The sequence below is a fragment of the Corvus cornix genome, chromosome 1, assembly GCF_000738735.6.
Source record: "Corvus cornix cornix isolate S_Up_H32 chromosome 1, ASM73873v5, whole genome shotgun sequence".
Lineage (NCBI taxonomy): Eukaryota > Metazoa > Chordata > Aves > Passeriformes > Corvidae > Corvus > Corvus cornix.
In genome coordinates, this window is record NC_046332.1 from 29,630,179 (window position 1) to 29,653,483 (window position 23,305).

The following is a 23,305-nucleotide window of genomic DNA, read 5'->3' on the forward strand; positions in this document are numbered from 1 at the left end:
GACCGAGAAGTTTCTAGAGCGGCCGCCGGGCTGCCGCAAAGCGCCCGGCCGTGCCAGGGGCCGGGGTGAAAGTGTGCGTCGCCCCCGGGGGCGGAGAGGCCGGCGGGGCGGGGGTGAGGCAATCGCCTGGCCGCGTTACGCTTCCGGGGCGGTGGGGACGAAGGAAAATAAGAGGAGGCGGAAGAGGAAGAAGAGCTTATTTCTGACAGGAGGGGAGGGCGCGCTTTTACAGCGCTGAGCTTGCAGGGCAGGTGCGCCCACCTCTCGCTGGTGATGCAGGGGAGCCCGGCCCGGCAGCGAGGAGGAGCTGCTGCGTCCTGCCCTGAGGAAGCTTTACATTGTAAGCTGCATTTAAAATAAAACTAACCCTCCTGCCCCCTCAGTTTTAGCAGCCCTGTGCAGATGCATGGCTTGTATTCTTTTTGCCCACCACGCGATACTGGGTGGTCCCAGGAAAGGTGGTACAAGTGGGCACAGTAGCATCGTGCCGGCAGAGAGCATGCAGCCCGGGGAGCTCGGGCATCCCTTGGTTGGGGTCTCATTAGGAGCCATGTCCTTGAAAACGATTTGTTACCCAGGACCAGGAAAGGTAAAGACGTGGTTAGGGCACGGAGTTTAAGCTCTGTGGCTTGCCTGTCTGTATCCGTCCGGATAAAGTAGCACCGTTTTGTGCATCAACCTGCTGCTGGAGTATTTAGGAATGCATAAAGAAAAGTAGGTGCTCTCTCTGAATATGAAGAACATTGGTGCAAATATGTAGGAATTAGCAGACCAGTCTAATTCTGGGCTACTCAACATCTGTACATGCTTCACAGGTGGTATGACACTTCCGCAAAATCCAGCGATGTAAAATCAGACTAGAACCTTATCCATCCTCTTCGCCATAAATAACGAAAGCAGGAGTGTTAAAAGGGCTCAACTTTCCACTGCAAGCCTTTAAGATCCGCCCCCCGGCCACGCAGCGTTCCCCCCTCCTCGCACAGCGCGGCACCTTTCCCGGCCCTTCTTGAACTTTCCTCTCCAACCCGCTCCCTCGGCTTTTCCCGGTAGGTACTGGGCTCGGGGCTGGAGCAGCGCAGCCCCGCCCGCCGCTCCTGAGCGGCGCCGGGGCTGCGCAGCCGCGGCCGTGCCGCGCACCCGCGGAGCGCCGGGCAATGGGAGCAGCGCGGAGCCGCCCGCTTCTGGTGCGCCCGCCGCGCTTGCATATCCAGCGTGATGCTTGAGCCGTCAGTCACCAAAGCGGTGACGGAAGGTGAAAGGCAGCAGGCTCGCAGTGCCCCGGAGCTGCCGTTCCAAGCCGCGTTGCCGTCTCGCGGCACCGGGCAATGCAAATCCCTGGAGTGTGAGCTTGCTCTCTGAGGATACAGGTTGCGTCTGACCTGACTGTGCAACCCAGAGCTGCTCTGTGCCGGCATAAAGCTGTGTCTGTGCCTGATGCACAACGACTCCAGCAGCCTGAGGTGGGCTCTGCCGGTGCCACAAGAAAGTAGTAGCAAAAGAGACTAGAAGAACCTGTAGTTACTCTAGCAGGAGGGGGTAAACGGCAAAATCTACAGGTTTCCCCTGAGAAAAAACATGCTTTTCAACCCTACGCAAACCTACACTTTAGTATACTTTCAAACTGACTCAGAGGGAGAAGGCAGAGAAGGAAAGGATTGTGGTTTCTGTGTGCATTTGGTCTAGAAGCTTCTTGCTGCTCTCGATTTGCAGTTTAACATGGATGAGTTATTTGGCTGCAGATTAGATCTGTAGGAGGTACAAAGCTGGTTCTGTGCATAGACTGTAGACCCTGATACACTGAGGAACACAGAGAGAAGCATCTGAGTTGGTTCTGGTCCAGCAGGTCTAGCAGGTCTTGTTGGGGGAGGCACAGCAAAAATATAGAAGATAATTCTTCATGTAATGAATTTGTACAGTGCTAAATTTACAATCTCCAGTCAGCATTAGCACACAAGTTCTCTTATGCTCTCAATTCATCTGACATCTTTTTTTCATCTGCATTTTCTAATAATAAACCAACTATATGTTGGTTTAAAATAAACATTTGCAGGTCATTCTGTCTTACGTTTGGCAATGAAGTTTCTGTTTGGGACTGGTACCTTTCCAGCCGCACGTTTTCTACTTCATAATCTAGCATTTAAAAATTGCAGTGTGTGTAACTGGTCTCAAATTATCTACAACTGCCAAGCATGCTAGAACCAAGTCTAATAAAGTAATAAGTAGTAGAAAGGAAAGGAGATCTTTTAGTGGAGATCATTTACAGATGTTACACAGCTCATATTTCCAGCCATCACACTGTTTTCAACACAGCAGTGCAAGCCCTTACGTAAGTAATTTAAATACTGCAAGCAATGTTCCTTAGTAACTTTTCAAAGACTGCTTAGATACTGTTTGAGGGCCTCCCTGAAGGGCTGTATGTGCAGGGCTTTATGGAAAAGGGGACAGAGACAGCAGCAAAAAGACAGTGAGTGTTTGGGGTGATATCGATGCCATAGTGCTTTCAGTAGGGTGTGGATGGAGGGAAGGCAGGTCGGAACGGTCTCTTTTCTAAGCCCCTTTTAAGGCCTGCTTGTAGTACCACAGCATTGTAAAGGAGCCTCATGTCAGGCGTGTTCTCAGAAGATACATTGCAGACACAAAGGAAAGATTTCAGATGGGTACGCTTAGGTGAAGAGAAAATGAAAATTTTGGCAATAGTGCTCAGGCACAGTGAAAGACAAGTGAGATGATTGCCTAAGGCAGCAGAGAACATCCTGAGCAGTAAAATGTCCTGAAAAAACAACAAGTTCCAGCAAGAGTCTAGAACCACCTCCCAGGACATGAAGCCAACCTAAAGCTGGTCATCGACATGCTAGATTTAGGAATAGGTTTATGTATAGACTTGCTAAAGATAACAAGGCTTGAACTTAAAACGTAAAAGATAGTATAGGGCAACACAGCTCAACTTTATCGACAGATCCTACACAGGCAAGGGCAGGACTCGAGGTGGCCTAAAGCCCATCAAGATGGGAGAACCTTTGGGGTGCTGTCAGAGGGTTGACGCCATGGCTGGAGTCAGTGTGATGTATGGGATGACCAAAGCCTCACCATGACACGCTGTGGCCTGGAAGTTCACTTGCCCAGCTGTGTTGATCGTGCTGGCACCGCAGACTCCCTGGAACTGGGAAAAGAAGTGAGGAATGCATGTCTGTACAAGCTCAAAGATGACATTTCAAGATAACAGCAAACAGAATAACCAAAAAAGGAACAACCCTGACTATTCATTTGTGATTGGAACAGGAACTGAAACCACGCTCATCAAGAGCCCTGGGTTCACGCTTGATTGGCTTGAAAAGGCTGAGCACAGGGTGTAAGAAAGGAATAAAGGCAGAGGCCACACACTGTGTGTTGGCTGGGATTGGCCACCAGCTGGCAGGTGGACTGACAGCCAGACATCAGCAGGGACACCCCTGATGCCAGCTGCCACGGAATACAAAATTCAACCCAGCGTGGCTTGAGTGTGGTGAAAACCTTCCTGGGGAAACTGATACTGAAAAGATAGCTCAAACACCATGGGCAAGAGTGATCATTTATGCACCCATGTTATTTGAAGTAAGGCTTTAAAACACTGATTGATTGCAACAAAGGGCCAAGTAAACTAGTTTGTTTGGTTTTTTCACTTGGCATACATTTCTTCTGAGAGACTGTTTGGTTACTGTCAAAATCCCAAGGAAACCCCAGGCTCATCTGCTGGTGTGTCACACTTATACTGAGCTGGAAAAATACATGGCTCAATAGATCAGGGATAGCTTTAATGATTTCTCCTTGCTGCATTATAAAAAATAACAGTGAAAAGAAGGAAGCAATGCTCAGTTGATGGAATTGCACATTTTTTTGTTGCAATAAGCAGCGCTACCATTGAAGTCCGCAGTAGGGCACAAACCTTCATCAGTCTAACCCTACACTCTTATTTTGTGTGACATGTCAGTGATAGATTTTTAAGCTGCCCATCACCTGAGTTATGCCCTGCCTGTTCTTCAGTCTCAGCTTCACTGAGCTATCCCAGTATCCCTGCTTTCCCTTGCTCCCCAACAGGATATAGCAAATTAAGTTCTGTGCCATCCTTTTAGTTTAGGAGGGATAAAGCTGTTGTTTTTCCATATTCATTACCACATCACTGCAGGCTGCAGTAGATTGGCATGGCCCACACACATTTTCTGCTCCTTTTCGAATGAAAGCAGTGGCGTTACACTCATCCCCTGCTTTAAAACCGAGCAACATTTACAGTGGAGTGATCTGAGCTGTTACATAGCAGGCATGCAAATGAGACTCAACCCTTCCAGCGCCGGGCTGGAAAAGGGCTCTGTGTCTGCATTTCCCGGGGATTTCCGAGATGCTCTGCTCCCTGTTCACCAACAGATGTCAACACTTTCCTAAAACTACGGGCCGTAGGACTTGCAATTAGGCAAGGTCTAATTTTTAAAAAATTATTAGCTAGTAAGGTTATGATTTCTTCCGTGCTTCTGTACATGGATTTCTGTTATTTGGTGATTTCATTTATGTGATATGTGCTGTCCTTTTTAGATCCCAGGTATAGATTTTCAAAAATAGTAAAATTAATTATAATTCAGATGTTATTTACCTTTCAAAATGCAAAATTAATTTTAAAATACCTGGTCATGTTTCATCAGCTGCTTTCATTTTTTTCTTTCCTTGCCTTGAAAGCAATTAAGATTACTGGTCTTGTAATGTATGTTTAGACATTAAGATTTTCTATTTCTTTGCATCCCATTAGCCAGTGAGTGTACCCTAATGTGTCCATGGTAACACCACCAGAAAGGATGGGCAATTCATGTTGGTTTTTTCCTTTTAAAACACAAAAACATTTTACTAGGCTTGAAAATTGTAATGTTTTGAAACCTATTGCTGTGAAGTGCCACATGAAAATAATGCCAATAACAGTAATTACACGTGGCAATTGCCTGATTGATTCTGCTGCACTTTTACTAAAAAAACCCCTTTTTTTTTAAGGCTTTATCAATTTTCTGTCTATTTCCTAATAACTCTTAGGACTGTCATTGTTAAAAATAAATAAATACCTAGAATAGCTTCCTTTGGTAATTGCTATCTTGATCTAATTTTGGAGTTCTCATTAATTTGCAACCTAATCTACTTTTTCTTTGGCTCTATTTCCCTTAGACATATTTAACTTTGTTTTTTTTACTTCTATTATGTAACTCTGGAAAGGTTTTCATAATGTATTTTCCCCTAATTTTGTATTTCCCATGCAAGCTTTCTTGCTTGGCTTCCCCCCACCTCTCCATCCCTTTTCTCCTGCTGTGTCAGAGGAAGTTCAGATTGGATGTTAGGACCATTACAGTGTCGCACTACTGTCACCATAAAAAATGTCTTCCTTATAGCCAAATCTACGAAATCCAAATCTACCCTCTTTCAGTTTAAAACCTTGTTGCTGATGAACAGACATAATGAAAATAAGTATTTTTGTCTCTTCAGCAAATGCCAAACATCAGCATTCCTCTCCTTGCTCAATTTGTTGATAAACATGGGAAGAAGCAAGAGTCCACCAATTCCTTACTGCCTACAGACTTTGCGGCATTCTTGATTCTTAGTTACTGTGCAGACAGCTAGATTGCAAATCTGAAAGAGAGGAAACACTGGGAAACCCATGGGCCCACCCTAATGAGGAAGAACAGCCAAATCCCTAGAAATGGTGTGTCTCACTCACTTAGGCTGCCTGTGTTCCTAACAGATGAGACACCTCAGTGCCTCTTTTGTCCTGTCCCTCACAGATACTGCACTGTCCCATAATTTTTACTCATGGAGGTCCTCCCATGTTTTATAGAGACCTTAAAGACTCACCTGAAAGTGACTGACCACTTAACACACAAAATCTATTCCTATATTCACCCTTAGAGCTCCCCCAGCTCATCTGTCTCACAGATATTCTTCCTGAGTGAACCAAGGGGTATTCCTTCCTTTGTATCGTATCTCTTTTGCCTGTGTGTGATGTCTTTTGGACAGCAGATGATGGAATCTTAAGTCTGCATTTAATGAAACCAAATTACCTTCCCATCACATTTTTGTCCCTTTTCCAGAGACAGAAGAAAGGCTAGGAGAGTACTAGTCATCTGGCAGGGTTTATAAATGTTTGCTCCAATACCTACTCTCAGTATTCTCAGCTCTGCAGGGAGTGGGAATCCTCTGGAGGTGAGAGGTGAAAGGGGTAGGAGGGAAGACGAGGAATTGAGAATCTTTGTCTTGAGACACTGTCATGGAGAATTTTTACTTCCACATTAAGAGGGAAGGCAGCTAGGAGCAAGATCTTCCTCTTCCTTCTGTGTGTGCCCAGGTCTAGTGGTTGTTTCCTCCTAATTGATGTGAGAGACAGCAAGCTCAGTCTTCTGCAGCTTCCTTCAATTCTTGTTAGACAGGTATGTTCTCTGTCCCTGCTGTTTTCTCCATTCTCTCTCTAGAAAGAGGAGATAATCTGTAGTTGTGTCTGGTCTGGGTCTGATGTGTGCACTTCTTTCCTTTTCTCCACTCTGAAATGCTTAATACAGTTGAAATGGAGAAATTGTGATTACATAGGAATTGGGTATTCTGTTACATGGCCGCAGTTGCTTTCAGCCAAGAGAGTTAAAATCCTTTCCAAAACAGCCACACCTTGTTCTGGATAAATGCCAGGGTGCAGCAGTGCTCCTAGGCTGAGAGCATAGGATGTTAGCTTTCAGATCCTGTGATAAGAAGAAAGGTGGGGGCTAAGAACTTTGCTGAGCTTACATCAAACCTCATCCTGTGGGTCGTCCCCATGTAGAATAACTGAGCATCCCAAGCACAAATACAGGCTGGGTGGAGAATTGAGAGCAGCCCTGCCAAGGAGGACTTGAGGGTGTTGGTTTGACCAGAAGTTCAGCATGGCCCAGCAATGTGTGCTGGCAGAGCAGAAGGCCAACTGTGCCCTGGGCTGCATCCAAAGCAGCGTGGTCAGCAGGACAAGGGAGGGGATTCTGCCCCTCTGCTCTTGTGAGGTCCCACCTGGGGTAATGCATCCAGCTCTGGGGTTCCTAGTACAAAGAAAACACAGACCTCTTGGAACAAGTCCGAAGGAGGCCATCGAGATGATCAGAGGGCTGCAGCACCTCTCCTATGGAGACAGACTCAGAGAGTTGGGGTTGTTCAGCCTGGAGAAGGCTCCAGGGACACCTTAGAGGGACACCTCAGTAGAGAATTTCTTCCTAACGTCTAACCTAAACCTGCCCTCTTTCAAGCCATTCCCCTTTGTCCTGTGATTACATGCCCTCACAAAAACTCCCTTTCCAGCTCTCTTGTAGCCCCTTTTAGGTACTGAGGATGGTAAGACACTGGCACGAGTTGCCCAGAGGAGCTGTGGATGTCCCATCCCTGGAGGAATTCAAGGCCAGGTTTGATGGGGCTTTGAGCACCTGTTCTAGTGGAAGGTATCCCTGCCCATGGCAAAAGGTTTGAAACTGTATGTTCTTTGAAGTCCCTTCCAACCCAAACCATTCAGTAGTTCTGTGATTCTATCATTTAATATGAGCTGCTGAAACTATCCACCTGCTTTTCCTCTCCCCTGCACCATGATCAGTGTGTCAGTGTAGGTACATCGGTATCGAATCCACAGAAGCCACCAAAAAACCTTCCGTATTTTCTGAGGCTGTGTTACTTTGCTGCGTGATTCATAGTAAAACACCCTAAAGCACTTAGACCTGTAGGGCTTCTGCAAACCCAGGGACACAAAGCTGGGACTCAGACTAAGCCAGCAATCAAGCACTAGGTTACTGGGCAGTGTAGTTTTTATCCTATGTTAATCAGCAGCTTTGACTCATCAATCATATGCAAAACAATAGTGGACTCCCGTGACAGTTTTGGTGAAAAACAGAGCTTCTGGGCATATCCAGAGGATGAGCAATATTGTCATTCTTGATCAGGTTGCCGTTTCTAAGCACCCTGAGGCTTGTGACAAATCCAGATCAAGGATGCAGCTTCTCCAGGACTTGCCATTTTCGTGTGTTTGTATGACAAAGATTTGCTTTCAGGGTAGCCAAACATGAAGTGTGCGTGAAGCCTGGTGCTGGCACGGGATGCTGCCAGGGAAAGGTCCACGCCCCTTCAGAGCAGTTCCTTCCCTTGCCGTGGGTGTTGTGCTCAAAGTCACTCTTCTAAATCCTGAATGACACAAACTGGGTGGGACTGGGTCATACTGCCATACCTCAAAGCCTTCCTGTTTGCACAGCCACAGCCGCCCCAGCTCAGCAGAAGACAGGTTTGGGAAAAAGCTGAGCCAAACTTTCAAACTGAAGGAGCCTTAACAACAGAGTACGTGTCACTCACAGACCTCAAAGGGCTTGGCAATCAAGGTCAGTACACTCTCCTTACTTCACAGGTGGGAAAACAGATGAAACAAAGCTATGGGACAGGGAAATTATTTTCTTGAGATTGTGAAGCAGTTTGGATCAGGGAACTAGGGCATGAATCTCCTGGGCCCGGACCTGCTCTCCCGGGTACTGTGCACCTTAAACTCACAGTTATTGCAGGGGAGCTGGTAATCTCCATCATTTTTGCTGACTCTCCTCCCTCTCACAGCACCTCCTAATACGAAGCACAGGCTTATAGTGCCTAAATAGAGGTAGAAAAGTGCAACTTTGGGATACAATGTTGCAGCAACAGCATGTAGCTCTGTATGTATCCAATTAGGAGCTAAAATGTGAACTTCGTGTTTGAATTATGTTGTGCATTGTGTTGATACAGTCTTTTTATTTTCTCGCTGTTCCTGCGTAAACCACCTCTGCCATACAAGTTCCTAGTAGACTTCCTGGAGCCTCTGGCACTTCCCCTGTTCAAATAAATTGCTAATGGGAAAGTGAATACCTTTATTTCCCTGTTTTCCTCCATGGTGCATAGCAGAATTCGTTGAAACAGTCACTTTGTCTCCGTAATTGTGGTATACTTGTCGCTTCTATTTAAATGTGTAAACAGTGTGATAAAGCTAAACAAGCAAACAAACAAACCAAATCCCTGAAAAAATTGTATCCACAAATCTGACTCCTGTTTGTTTTGAGTTCCTACTTGACAACAAAAAAAAATTGCTCTATGGGGTTGTTACAGCTGTTCCTTGTTGCTGAGCTTTACTGGAATGGATGTTGGCCTTCTCTCCACCAGGCAGGAGTGTCCTGGAGATGAATCCCTGTGCCACCTATGAGCGGTTAGTGGATGGTGTCGGGCCGTGGGACTTCACTGGAGGTTTTGTTCCCTGTGAGCTGCTCCTTGTTGGAGAGGATGCCTACCCTGTGCTCCTGAGCGCTAAGAAGCAGGTCCTGATTGCTGTTTCGCACTATGGGAAGGGCCACATGGTGGTCGTTTCCCACGAAGGAATCCTGAAGGACCCTAAGTTCTCCCAGTTCCTCAGAAATGCTGTGGAGTGGCTCAAGCCTTGCCCAGAGGCCCTGGTTGGGGTTCATCCTAAGCTGGATTCCCTGTCCCAGGTGCTGCTCGGGGCTGGCACCCGAGTGCAGGCAGGGGCAGAGCCCAGCCCCTCCATGGGGGTGTTCTGTATGGATGCCTATGACAGCTCCCAAGCCAAAGGCATTGTGGAATTTGTAAAAGGGGGTGGAGGGCTGCTCGTTGGAGGCCAAGCCTGGTACTGGGCGAGTCGACACGGCAAGGAGAAGGTGCTGTTCGAATTCCCTGGGAACCAGGTGACCAGTGTGGCTGGCGTGTACTTCACAGGGAACGCTGTGGAAAAAGGTGTCTTCAAAGTCGCCAAGAAGATTCCCAAGATCCCATTAGTTGTCCCGTGAGTATCTGAATTGCCCTCTCTTTAAACCTCTGATCAGGTTATGCAGGTGAGTTGTTTGTACAAGATTTGGGAGGTGAGAGGTGAGGGTGATGGTGAGTGCTGCTTCTTTAATAGCCAGGATGGAATTGTTGCCTTCCAGGCTAAAGGGGACCTTCCCATTCTTTGCAACTGGAAAGAATGCTGTCTTCAGCTGCTTCCAGGTCAGCTGGGCCAGGCCCAGGGAAACCATTCAAGGGGAAGGAAATGAGGGGAGCCATCTTTTAGAGCAGCCTGCCTGATCAAATGTACCTGAGTGAAATGCAGCAAAACAGGAACAGGAGGAGAAACTCCTCTCCTGCTCCCCACACATCTCTACATTTAGAGCAACTTTCCCACAGCTGAAAACCAGGTTGGAGATGAAGCAGCAGGCCAGCTCTTGGGGCCAGGCTCTGGCTGACAGCTGCTAAACCTGTTTAGCCTGTTCCTTGCAGGTAAGACCCTGGAGCTGGTCAGAGCTGAGGCTGGGTGCCTCCTCCCTTCTCAGCTTCTGACATAGGCTGTGGGCAGGAAATCTCAGTGTCCTGGTTTGTTTGGGATTCCAGCCTGGCCCTTTGGGTCCAAGATTATCAGGTGTAAAACTCAGGGCTGTTACAACTCATATTGTACAGCTGACCAGACACTGGAGTCCTGGATGTTGCCCTGGCTACATTCCTCCCCTTGCCAATGGCTATGCCAGGCTCTTTCTCCTGCCACTTTCTGCTGAGTTACACAAGACACAGCAGGTTCTCCAAGGAGCCTTAGTGCTGCTGCACTTCCTCTATGTGGCAGCTTCATTTCACTGCAGTGAAAGCCACAGCAATTACAGTAAATCTCCCTACCAGTCTTTCCTTCACAGCCTTTTCCTTGTGGATATAGAGCACTAAATTTCTAGTATTTTCAAACAATTAATGGAATTTGATACTTTTTGTTGTTCACCAGTAAAGGTCATAGAGATCTCTGCTGTTGAATTCAGTGAAATGCTTAGGACACAGCTAACAAATCAGGTTGCTTAATTAAAATTTGCTGGTTGCTTCTTGTTACCACCTGCACTGCACAGGCATGTTCCCACTGCTTCACGCACAGGGCATGGAAGAGGGAGAGGGGAGACGAGTTCAGAAGAGAAAAATTACATCACAATTAACAAGACTGCAAATGATAACTAAGGGTGAATTACAACCTTGTTTGATTGTTTTTGTGGGGATTTTGTTTGAATCTGAAACAACAGAGAAATTTAGATTTCAGATTTCTGTGTAACACAACAGCTCTGTACATCTGGGTCTTCCTGCCAGATTTGTGTGCAGAGAATCAGACTTCAGTCTGAGGCAGGGGCTGTGCCATATGCCTGGGCACATGCTCTGTGTGACAAAAGGTCTCAATAAAGTAATAATCAAAGAAGAGCTGCAGATTTAATTCCTGTCCTGCGGGCATGAAGAAGGGCAGCATCATTTATTCTCACTGAGTTGGCTGCAATGGCCGTGTAACAACAGATACTTCACAGGTGCTGAGGGAAAAGTGTTTGGCAGAACCAAGCGAAAATGTATACAGAGCAAATAAGAGTAATTCAGCATGTCTTTCTCCACAGTGACATATAGGAGTTATATGGAAATAGCAGAGATAAGAGAGCCTTGCACAGCCTAATTTCTTTTTATTGTGGAGACCAACAATGTGAGCTAACTGAGGTGTATGTGTTAAGGCTCTAATTCAACTTCTAGTCACTCACTCTTTGTGTAGCCGTGTGTCTGCCTGTCCGTGTAGCCCATCTGTCCTAGCACTCCTTTCTTCGGTTCTCAACAGTGGCAGAGCTTGGGAAAAGACACAGAAATGTTTTGGGCTTGCCTAGCTTGTAAAGGCTAGGGTGGGGCAAGTAGAGAAAGTTTCTCTTAAAGGAGGTAAGCCAATTCCCACATTATGTCCAGTTTAAACCTGCAGTTTTAAAAATATGAAGGGTCTGATTTTTGAGTTTCTACAGTGTGTTTAGATTTTCAAGTGGCTCTTCAAAGTCAGAGGTCTAGAAGCTTCCTTTTGACCTATTCATTCCTTTTTTTAAATGAGGGCTGAAATACCTACAGATTTGCTTGGCTGTAAAAACTGAGGCTTTAAAAGGAGAAAAATGAGGTATTGATGAATATTTTTTTTTTTTAATGGAAGAACTGACAGCATGATGTACTGGGATGGAGGAGAAAGAAGAGGCAAGGATGGCCACTGAGAATAGCTCAGTTGGTTAGAGCACAGTGCTAATAATGTCAAGGAGGTGGCTTTGATCCCTGTATGGGGCACTCGTTTAAGAGTTGGACTCAGTGATCCTTCTAGAATCTAGATCCTTCACTCAGAATATTCTGTGAAATCAAGAAAAGAGCTCCTTAAGTTTCAGCTATGACACCAATTATTTTGTGCCAAGGATTCTGGGCAGGGGGCTAACCTGGACCTCTCTTGGTTCTGCAGGCACCAGGCCAACCTGTGCCTTGATGCCGAGTCTCTCCTGCGCGGTGTGTCGGAGCTGGATTTGACGACGGGGGGCATCCCCTCCACCTTGCTGGTGCACGGAGCCCTCTCCTTCCCGCTGTGCCTGGACAGGTCCCACCGCTGCCTCTTGGCTGCCGCACACTACGGCCGCGGCCGCGTGCTGCTGGCGACCCACGAGAGCCAACTCTTCTCCCCAAAGCTGGCCAGATTCCTGCTCAATGCTGTCTCCTGGCTGGATGCCGGGAGGAAGGGGCTGGTGGGGGTGGATCCCCGCCTGAAGACGCTGTGCGGCCTCCTGTCTCAGGCAGAGGTGAAGTCGCAGGTGTCCCAGCTGGCAGGCGGCTTCAGCGTGTACTGCTGCTCTTCTTACAGCGACGGAGATGCCGAGAGGATCCACGCGTTCGTGGCAGAGGGAGGTGGCCTGCTCATGGGGGGCCAGGCCTGGTACTGGGCTTCCCAGAACTGTGGCAAAGCCGCTGTGGCAAAATATCCTGGCAACAGGATCCTGAACCGCTTTGGGCTGAGCATCCTGGGGCAGAGAGGCCAGGCAGCCAAGTACCCGCCCGTGGGCCCGGGGGAGCACTACCATTTCCGCAGGGCGCTCCTGCTCTTCAGCACGCAGCTGCAGGAGCGCCGGGAGCTCACGGAGCCCCTGAAGGGCTGGCTGCCCCGGCTGGCACAGGACTGCGCTGCCTTCCTGCACATCCCAGCCCACGACTGCCCGGCGTATGCTTCGCTCCACCGCATCCTGACCAAAGTGCTCAAGAGGAGTGGGATCCCGCAGGTCAGCAGGCACTGCCCGGTCAAGAGCAACTCCAAAGAGGCAGTGCTTCTCTGCATGGCGACCGAGCTGTCCCTCACCATGACAGACTGCGGGGTCCTGCTGCAGAAATCTGCTGCTGGGGTCTGTGCCCTCCCTGTCACTGTGGAAATTGATGGCACAAACCCAGGTGAGGAGTTATCTCTCTTCCTATCAAGGCATCCTGTTGCTGGGAGCAAGCAGTGGGGTGCCTGCCCTCAGTGTGCCTGTGTCTGTGGACGCCTGAACGTGGGCACAGATGTGCAATTTCATCGTGGGCTTGAGAGGAGGCTGACCTCAGTGCAGTGGCAAACAGGCTCCTTTTGTGGCCAGCCCTGATGTCAGCACCCTGAAACATCCCATGGAAGTCCTGCTTCCTCCCTGTTGGTGCACAGGCACTGGCTGGAGAACCCCTAACAAGTGCCACAGGGCACCTGCACAGCACAATGGCTTTGGCAGGAAAGCTTCTCTGAGAAACCTTGGACTCCACACTGCAGGTTGCTGTTCCTGTAGTTGCGCTGATACAGCTGTCTATGGAGCCATCCTACAAAGAGGTGGGAGTTAGAAACAAAAGGTTTATTTGTTATCTAGGTAATTTCAGCCTGAGTTATAGCACAGTCCCACAGCTCAGTGTATTAGCACAACAGAAGGAAGATTTGGTTTTGAGGGTGAAAGACGCTGGAAGTATGGTGGGAATTTCTTGGGTTGACACCATCACTGAAGCCAAGGTATTGAGTAAATACACCATTAATGATTTATCTAAGCTTAGGCCTTGCACCTGTATCAGCTTGCTGAGATTCCTGCTCACAACTGATATGTTTAAACTCTGGGTTAAATTCCACTAGTAAGGTTTATCCCCTGGACAGATTTTTTTGGTATTAGAATATGATTTAGAGGAGTTGTTTCCGAATTGTTCTAATGAGCTAAAGGAGGCTGTTCTGGAATGGCAATGTCTGAGTGCAGTGGCGGTGCAGAGAGAAAAGTTGTAGAATAACTTCTCACTGGTTTTAACACTAATGAGTCAGGACAAAAGCAGAAAATACTCAGAATTTGTGTCATTTCACATAAACAAAAAAGAAAGAAAAGCTAGCAAACCCTGCACACCATTTCAAAACTCCCTTTCATGCAAATTCAGCAAAACTGAGATGAACTGGTAAAACACTGTGATATAGTCTAACTTGCATTTTTCCTTGGATTGGGTTGGGCTTGACAAAACTGGTCCTGCTTTCTTGGATGACAGGAAAGGTTGTAAGCTGGGTGCTTAATGACAGTTCAGCTTTTTAGGACTTCTGGTGTTTGGTTTGAAATACGCCTAAGTAAACTTTGTGTCAGAACTAGGGAGTGGAATCTGCCTGATCAGTACAATAGAGATGGATCCATTTTGCACTGTAAATTCTGTAAATTGCAAGTGTTTAAAGACATTCATGCTGAGGAGACTTGCATTTCTGTGGGAAGACTGTTTAGAAACATGCTGAATTCTAGTGGCACCCTTCTTACAGGTACACCTAGCACAGAATCATCTTTTGAGGCTTTCTCATCACTTCAGTCAGCTAGAAATGACAATTCTTGTGGGCTCCAGTTTGTGCTGGACTAGTCACTAAGGAAAAATGTGATGCCACTGTTAGTCTGTTATTTGGGAAATGTTTTATGACCATTACAACTTCAGCCATGTTTAATACCACCACAGTTGGCACCTCTCAAGAGGGCTTTAGGATAAGAGGATCTGAGTGTAGGAGGTGTTGAGGTTTTCGCTTCTTTTTTTCCCCTTATTTTTGAAGGATAGTAGTAAACACATTTAAGCTTTGCATTTCCAGAAGTTTAAATCTGGGTGGGCTTGCTTGCTAATGGTGTGATGATTTTGTTCATTTCTTTGAAACTGTTTTTGATAGGTTGGGTAAATGCGAGATGGTTCTGTGAGTGCAGAGCAAGGGAAAAGGAAAGGATGGAAGATTATTCTTCTGTTGCAACTTGAAATCTCCAGGATCACTGATGGTCTGGACAAGGAAGTGCTTGACCGTTCAGGACTGTTCTCTTACGTTTTAGGAAAGACAGCCTGGAGGAGCACAGGACTCTACCTCCCCGAAGGGCACACAGCAGTTATAACCTGCCCTTGCCTGGTGGTCGGTGCTGGTCTGAAGGTAAGCTCGCTCTGCCTGGCATTGCTTTACACCCTGTGTATTTGTTGGTTGAGCGCTCAAATATAGCACGGGGGAGGGTTTTCTCCTTAATGGCTTTCTCCTTAATACCTTTCCCGCCCTCTCCTACTGCTGCCACCCTGTGGCACTTTAAATGCTTTGGCATCATTTTTTCACCTTGTGTCCTCACACTTTGCTTTTGCATTCCTCCTGTTCTGTGTGCTGGTGGGATAATTGAGTGTGGCTGCTGCTTGAGGGCTGCTGTTTTTTGTTCTGTTACAGTACAAAAAAACCTGATCAAGGTGATTTTCAGGTCCGAAATAAGTACTTGTGCCCTTCTATGAACCAAACTTGATTCCATCTCTCCAGATCTCTCATAAATTCCTTTGATGGTGCTGTCACTACTGCTCATGTAGATGTATCCAGATGAGATAGGCACTATTACTTGGGATCCTGTTCTCTGCAGAATACAGCAGAGGTAAATGTTTATCTGCTTGGATATTTTTTGCAGCGACCTTTCTGCAGCTGAAATGCAAAGTTAACTCAGGTGCTTCTGTCTGATCCTGAAGCCATATGCAGTCTGTTTCACTGTGAGAGCTCTAAGGAAGAGGCACGATAAAAGAAGCCAGTTGTGACCACATCTCTCCAACTCGTGTTATAGGAAGTGACTTTGATGCTGGTGAAGGGTGGAGGAATGATCAATGCAAGTGCTGTGCAGTGGAAGAAGTCACTGCAGTACCCTGACCTGCTGGTGAAGGATGTAGTTGAGCCAGGAATACTAGAAGTACAGATGTAAGACTGTCTGAGACAGGGCTAGCATTAACTTCTTTTTTACTGTGTTTACTGCTTCTGGTCACCACAGGCTGAAAACTTGAACTAGGCTGGAGTCAGAAGGCTGCTTCTGTGTGCATGCTCTGTAGGGACAGTGCTGCAGTGGAGAGCTCAGGGTGCTGAGGTCAGCCTGCCAGGCCACACTGGCACACCTTTGACCAGCTGTTCCTACACTTCTGCTTGCCAGGTGCAGGTTGGGTGTCACACAGATGACCTCTCTCAAGCCAAGGAGCTGAAACGGGCACCAGTGGTAATACGAACCTGTGATATTGCCTGCCAGAAACAATCCATTTCCTGCCTCTGGGGTGGCCTCATTTACATCGTGGTACCAGCAAAGAGTGTCCTGGGGAATGTGCCCATCACGGTGGAAGGGGCAGTCAGAGCTCCTTTCTTCAAGCTTGGTAGGTTTGTTTACCTTGGTGCTTTTTGCCCGAGGGCTGCTCACAGATGCCATTGTCCCAGTGACTGAAAGTAAAGATTGTGCTGTGCTTAGGAAGGTCTTAGAAATACTTGGATTTAGGAATACCCAGATTTATTTTCCTTGCTATGTTGTCCTCTGGGATTCCCATTTTTCTACTCATTTTTAAGAAGGGTAGAAGGGAGGTCCCCAGGAGCCACCAACCTGTCAGCCCCAGCTCTGTGCCTGGGAAGATCATGGAACAGATCCTCCTAGATTATATGCTAAGGCACATAAGGACAGGGAGGTGATTTGGGACAACCAGCATGGCTTCACCAAGGGCAAGAAAGATGGGGACAAACCCTTTAGCAGGACCTGTTGCAACAGGACAAGGGGCAGTGGTTTTAAACTAAAAGAGGATCAATTCAGACTACGTATAAATAAGAAGCTTTTCCACCATGAGGATGGTGGAACACTGAAACAACTTGCCCAAAGAGGTGATGGATGCTTCATTCCTGGAAACATTCAAGGTCAAATTGGGCAAGACTCTGAGCAACTTGATCTAGTTGAAGATGTCCCTGCTCATAGCAAGTGGGTTGAAGCAGGTGACCTTTAAGATCTCTTCCATCCAAACTATTGTACAGTTCTATGAATCTCTGCTTCTGGGTAAGTCACTTAGTCACTCTGAGCCTGCTATGTGGCTGGGAGTAGGTGAAAGAGCTTTCACAAAATGGGCATGGTTTGTCCACACCAACATTTCTTGGAGGCTGGAGTTGTTATTTGTGATGGAAACCGTTGTGCTTGGGAGAGGGAGACTGATCTCTGCCCCGGCAAAGCATTCTTTGTGCTTTGCCTGCACTACTGTGCCCCCGTATGGACATTTCTAGGCCCTACAAGACATCTCTGCTGAATGTCCCGTGTTTCCAGCAGTCTTCTCTCTTCTCTTCTCTTTTCTTTTCTCTTCTCTTCTCTTCTCTTCTCTTCTCTTCTCTTCTCTTCTCTTCTCTTCTCTTCTCTTCTCTTCTCTTCTCTTCTCTTCTCTTCTCTTCTCTTCTCTTCTCTTCTCTTCTCTTCTCTTCTCTTCTCTTCTCTTCCAAACTGAACAGAACCAGGGTTGTTATGTGAAACAGCGAATCTCTGCTGGACAAAAAGAAATTAGATACTGGAGAAACTTGATGCTTCTTGTTCTCTGATACAAACCAGGGATCTGTTCTCGCTATGCTGTTCTGTTATATGCCACTCCTTTTCTATTTCCTACCTATTAAAGAGCCTGAAGAGGCTTCCCAAGAACAGATTGAGGAATGGCTGTTTAACAGCCACCACCCTCAGTCACGCAACTACCACATATTGTTTTCCAAGAAATTTTCATGGCCATGGTCTCTTTCTCCGACCTTGACCTCTGTGAGCATACTCCAAAGTCAGAATCGTGCTTAACTCGTTTTCTGTTTTGTTGCTGTAGGGGAGACCTGTGAAAGGCAGTGGGAGGCCTGTATCCGGCACTACCCTGCTCCCTGGGCAGAGCTGGCTGTGGAGAATCTCATCCTGACAGTGCCATCTGACAGCATCCACCACATGGAGGACCCACGGCCGCTGCTGACCCTGTGGAACGAGATCATGGTGGCGATAAGCAAGTTGGCAGCCATACCAGCAAAATTCCCAAGGCCAGAGAGGATTGTAACAGATGTCCAGATCTCATGTGGTAGGTACATTGCCATATGGCCTTCTCCAGGGCTAAGAGGCAAGTGGCCTCTAGCAGCAGTGTCTGTTCCTTCAAGGTTATTTTGCTAAAACCAGACTTGGAACATATGTGAGGTGTTAAATGACTGTGACCCTTGCATAATTGTGAGCTACTCCATCAGGGTGGAAACGTGGTAAGGCAGGGCTTGAAAAACATACTGACCTTTCTGTATGCTGCTCTCAAAATTGGTGCTGTCTCCTCAGCTGTTCTCCTGTCGGGGTGTGTTATGATGCAGAGCTGCTGACTGCAGTGGCTTTAGCTCACATGTAGTTACTCATTCTCCCTCCTGAATGCACTGCAGAGCCAGTACAGCTGGGAAGCAGTGACCCGATTTCTATTTTTTCTCTGGCTCAGCCGCAGGACTGTTCACAGGACAGTTAAACCTCTGGGTGCCAACTTGCTGGAGGTGGGCTCACAAAGGCTATTGTGGGCAAAGCTTAGCCTGAAAAGATGTGTGCCTGAGATGACAGCAGTGGGGAAGTAGATATGGTATTGCTGTCAAAGGCCAGGAGTGTGTATTTTTGCAGCTGACGTTCCCCCACTCCAGCTTTTCCAGTTATGAACTGAATGCCTTCGATCTAGAATCAAATTATATGGTAAACATGGAGCTTTGCAATAAAAATTTTGCTCAGTTTTTTTCCAAAATAAACAATTTAAATTCTTCATCCCACAATGAGACAAGGGCTTGGCATGAGCCCTGATGCCCTAAACTTTTGCTAAGCAACAATGGAAAGAATTTGTGGCACATCTTGGGAGTGTTAGGTTCTGCTATGCTGAGCAAATGCCAGTTAAAAATATCATTGTCTACAGACATAAAATTTCTTCTGGCTTGGGTGGACTAAATGGTTTCACTCACATTTCTGGATCTGAACTTTTTGGGTGCTAGTGATTGCTAATTGCATATATCCCTCTTATTAAAAAAGAGGAAGCTCAAGATCTTCACTAGTTCCTGCAGAAAACAGTTCCAGGCCGTTCATGTTCATGTTCACTAGTTCCTGCAGGAAGAGGATTGCCATTCCTGTTCACTCACGAGGCTGCCTCTGTGTGAAGGGCTGCTTATCCCCTGCTGCAACAGGTGTTGAATTTGGGGGCATTGCTCTTGCATGAAGTTCTTGGAATCTTCAAGAAGGAGGACCAATTAGGGAAGAAGACACCAAGGAGACATAAGTAAAAGCCCTTTCAGTGCAAGTTTCTTGCCTAGCAACCTGCTGGGAAGTTGTTTATGGAATAGCTATCCTGCAAGGTTACAAACAGGCTTAGGTATGATGGGCTTTGCAGCTGTTAGGCATGACAAACTGTGTTTTCCATGTGTCTCATTCACACCACTGCCACTGGAGTGCAGGCCTGCAGTATTCCCACTCTGCACAGGAGCACTCAAGGACTGCCATGGTGCTGAATCACATTATTGCATGGTTGTGTTGGTGTCAACTATACTCAGCCTGTGAGAGTCCAGGTGTGTTCTGGGCAATGGCCAGGCTTTTTTCCTCATCCTAAAACCTCAACTTCAGTCCAACCATGAGTGTACATTTATGTATATAAAGGGAAAGCAGGTGAAGCTGTGCTTAACTGATGGTTCAGTCCTGCCTTTACTTGTTGGACTGTTGTTAGGGTGACTATTTGTTAGGGTGAAATTTGATATGTTTCCTTATGTCACACTAGGAAAAGTTGGTCATTCATGGTAGTAAAAAAAGTGTTATTTGTGAGAGGGAGGAAAGGCACTAGAGAAATGAAAAAAATAGGAAATAAATAATAACTTATGTCTCAGAAGCACTGAGGTGAGCACTTACTGGCACGTGTTGTTACCTGTCTCCTGCAGGCTGGATGCATTCTGGCTACCCCATCATGGGCCACCTGGATTCAACGAAGGAGATGTTAGATGTGAAGCATATGAAAACTACTGGTCTTTGGGGTCCCATCCATGAGCTGGGACACAATCAACAGCAGCAGGCATGGGAGTTTCCTCCTCACACCACAGAGGCCACATGCAACCTCTGGTCTGTCTATGTTCATGAGGAGGTGCTGGGCATTCCCAGGCATCAGGCCCACCAGGCACTCAGGCCACAGTGTCGGAAGGAAAGGATAAAAGACTATCTGAAGAAAGGTGCTCAGCTGAAGGACTGGAATGTGTGGACTGCTCTGGAGACATACCTGCAGGTAACAGGGAAAAGTGTGTGTGTGTTCTCAGTGCAGTCACTGAAGCCTGTGTCAGAGGGATGTCTGCAGCCTGGTGGCTGTAGCTGTGAAGCCTTGTAAGTGTTTCATTACTGTCAGGGTTTATCTTGGGCCCAGAAAGCACCTGAGAGGTAAACAGGCAGAGTGCCTAAAGCTGATGTCTCCTGAAAACCTTCCTTTGCCAGACTTGGGCTTAGCCACTCAGGGAGATAGCTTAGTGCTATGTGCTAATCTTGCTCCCTGGAAGAGAAACAGGAACTGCTGCTTGTTATGCAACATGGGAAAAGGAGGATCAAACTTGAGCACAGCTCTTTAATCCAGGGCAGATTTCCTGTGGGATAGCGGGCTAGTTGTCAAAAAACCTTGGCACTGTAAAGTGTCTAGAAGAGCCAGGCTTTGAACAGTCTCCTGGTGAGTTACATGGCCTTTTACAAAACACACGAAGAGGAGGGTGTTCATATTGTTCAGTGCACTGGGTGGAGCCAGTGTAGTCCATCAAGTGACAAGAGGATGGGCTCAGCTTATCCTCCTGCACAAGGAACTGGATCCCTCACTATGGTCGAGACTCTAAAACATGAACCCTGTCCTAGATTAAAGTGCATTCTCTCGGGAAGCATGCAAGAGAGATTTCCCGCTTTCCCTTAATCCTCCTAGAAACGATTAGCCTAATGGAGAGAGCACTCAACCTGATTTTAACTGGGACTGCAAAGCAGATGTCCATTATGATAGCTTGAGCTACTGACTGTTGTGAGGTGAGTATCCCTCAGCTCCCTTGTCTGAGAGCTCTCACACTTCATATGAGCAAAAGAGTATTTACCGGAGGAGTATTGATCCTGCTTTTTCCACATCCTGGAGAGGCACCTGGATCATCAAGCTGAAGAGTCAACCTCTGGGGGTTTTTTTGGTGAAATGAGTAACAAAATATTTATACAGAGTGAAACAGTTTTAAGAGGAGAATTTTTCCCACAATACCTTACCAGTTTGGCCACTGCCTCACTGCCTCACCCACACTTATAGGCTGGGATCTCCCATCTCCTATCTGGTTCCTAACAGGACTGCTGGAATAAATGTGACATGAAAGAACAATTCTAATTCTGCAACAGCAGTTTTTCTGTAAGAATTCCTTTTGTTCTTATTCTTAGCCAAAGCATGCCCTGTTCATAATCTCTCCTTCCTGTTTTCTCAATACTCTTTGTTCTCCTGTGCTCCTTCTTTCTAGCTATTCTGTCAGTGCCCCCTCTGATGCTTTTTCACTGTCCCCAGAGCAGCAGCTTATATAATAGGTTGCTGACACTTCTGGCTACTCCCAATGTATCTTTGATCTCTGTTTGTTTTGGGAGGCCAGTGTAATGGGGAGGTATTTTTCTGTACTTTAGTACTGTTAGTTATGTTCTGAAGCCTGAAAGTTGGATGCTTTCATCTAAATTTACATTCGTTCTAAAAGACACTGCAGAGGCCTGTGGAATTTTCTACTGTGTGTAACACAGGAATAATGCCAGTGAAATGATAACTTAATTGTTTTTACACTGCATTCTTTTCCATCAGTTGCAGGAAGGGTTTGGTTGGGACCCCTTCACCCACCTCTTCTCAGACTACCAGAAAATGTCCTCCATCCCAAAAGACAACACTTCTAAGATGAACTTGTGGGCACAGAAGTTTTCTCAGCAGGTGAATAAGAATTTGGCTCCATTCTTTACAGCCTGGGGATGGCCTATCAAGAAAGAGTTGTCTGTGGAACTGTCCTCTCTACCGAGCTGGGAACAGGACCCAATGAGATCCTATAGACCATAAAGGAAAACTACCTAAATCTTGGTTCTCATACTAGCTATGGCCTATCTTTTTCTCCTTGTGTGCTACATGATAGCTCACTATGTGCTTGGATTTATGCTGGATTCTTCAGCTTCCTGCTGCCAGTGGAGGCCAACCCCAACAGAAATTCAACAGGGATCAGCAGATCAGCAACCACCTAAGCTATATTCTGAAGGGTTAAATAATCAATGAGCTTTGTTCTGGGTTCTTCACCTCAGGAGGAATGTAATTCTGAGTCAATTCAGTTCCTACAGAACCTTTCTCTGATGTAATGGAAGTTTTCACGGTGGACCAGTCACTGGACCAGTTTCAAGGACTTTACCATGAGAGTATAGATCTTTAAAGCAAATAGGAGCCTCCACAATGTTGTATTCTTAAGTTATAATCTCAGTAGCATGAGATTTTCACTATTATAATAATAGTGAAATATAATAAAATCTCAAATTTTTAATTCCTCTAATTATGCAGAACTTCCACACCTATCGTGAAAGTGGCCTTATAATGCTTATATACAGGTTATATAATGCATAGTTGATGCTGAAATGCTGTAGGTTTCTTCCTACATTCTATGTCTGTGTGACCCAACAACTGTATTTATGTGAACAAGTCAGTTTTAAGTTGTAGCTGTCCCTCAACCATAGCCTGACATCCAGATATATGCTGATGAAGGTGGGAGAGCGGAAACAGGGAGGGGATTTGATTATAGTCAGTAATGGTTTAACTTGTGGACTCATCAAAGGTTAAAATACAGGCACTGACCTGACAGCCTGAGGGAGCAGAGGGAAGGGAGGCAACAGTTCATCAAGACAGAGGACCAGCCTTTTCCAAGGTGCAACAGAAGTTCATGTTACTCCCATCTCTTTCATAATTGCACAGCTATTATGGAGTGTGGAAAGCACATTAACACTTAGCCTAAGAGCTCACTAGTCCCAGCCTATTCCTTATGTATCATTAATAAATTTTAAAAGTCACTGTAGACTTGCAACTTTTGTATGTGGTCTTATTTTCATGTCTCCGTGCCCAGTAAAAAAAGGCCTAAATAGAACTGACCTGAATAGAAGTGGCCTTGGTGGTAAAGTTGGTCAAAGTTGAAAAAAACCACCATGGAAGTCTCTAGTCTGTGGTG

At 46.5% G+C, this 23,305-nt stretch overlaps 1 protein-coding gene across 2 annotated transcripts; it reads left to right on the forward strand.

The window, feature by feature from the left end:
* The first annotated feature begins 41 nt into the window (after window positions 1–41).
* Window positions 42–23,164, forward strand: TCAF2 (TRPM8 channel associated factor 2). 2 transcript variants are annotated; one of them, XM_019286716.2, is made up of 9 exons: window positions 42–340; window positions 8,255–8,378; window positions 9,127–9,814; window positions 12,278–13,248; window positions 15,141–15,235; window positions 16,251–16,464; window positions 17,920–18,159; window positions 20,015–20,352; window positions 21,916–23,164. In XM_019286716.2, exons 3-9 carry the CDS (start codon window positions 9,159–9,161, stop codon window positions 22,159–22,161), a joined length of 2,760 nt encoding a protein of 919 aa, XP_019142261.2. In that variant the 5' UTR covers window positions 42–340; window positions 8,255–8,378; window positions 9,127–9,158; the 3' UTR covers window positions 22,162–23,164. The 2 variants fall into 2 exon arrangements, with proteins under 2 accessions (XP_019142261.2, XP_019142260.2); XM_019286715.2 differs by lacking the exon at window positions 42–340 and having other exon boundaries at window positions 7,217–8,378; window positions 9,181–9,814.
* The last annotated feature ends 141 nt before the right edge of the window (window positions 23,165–23,305 follow it).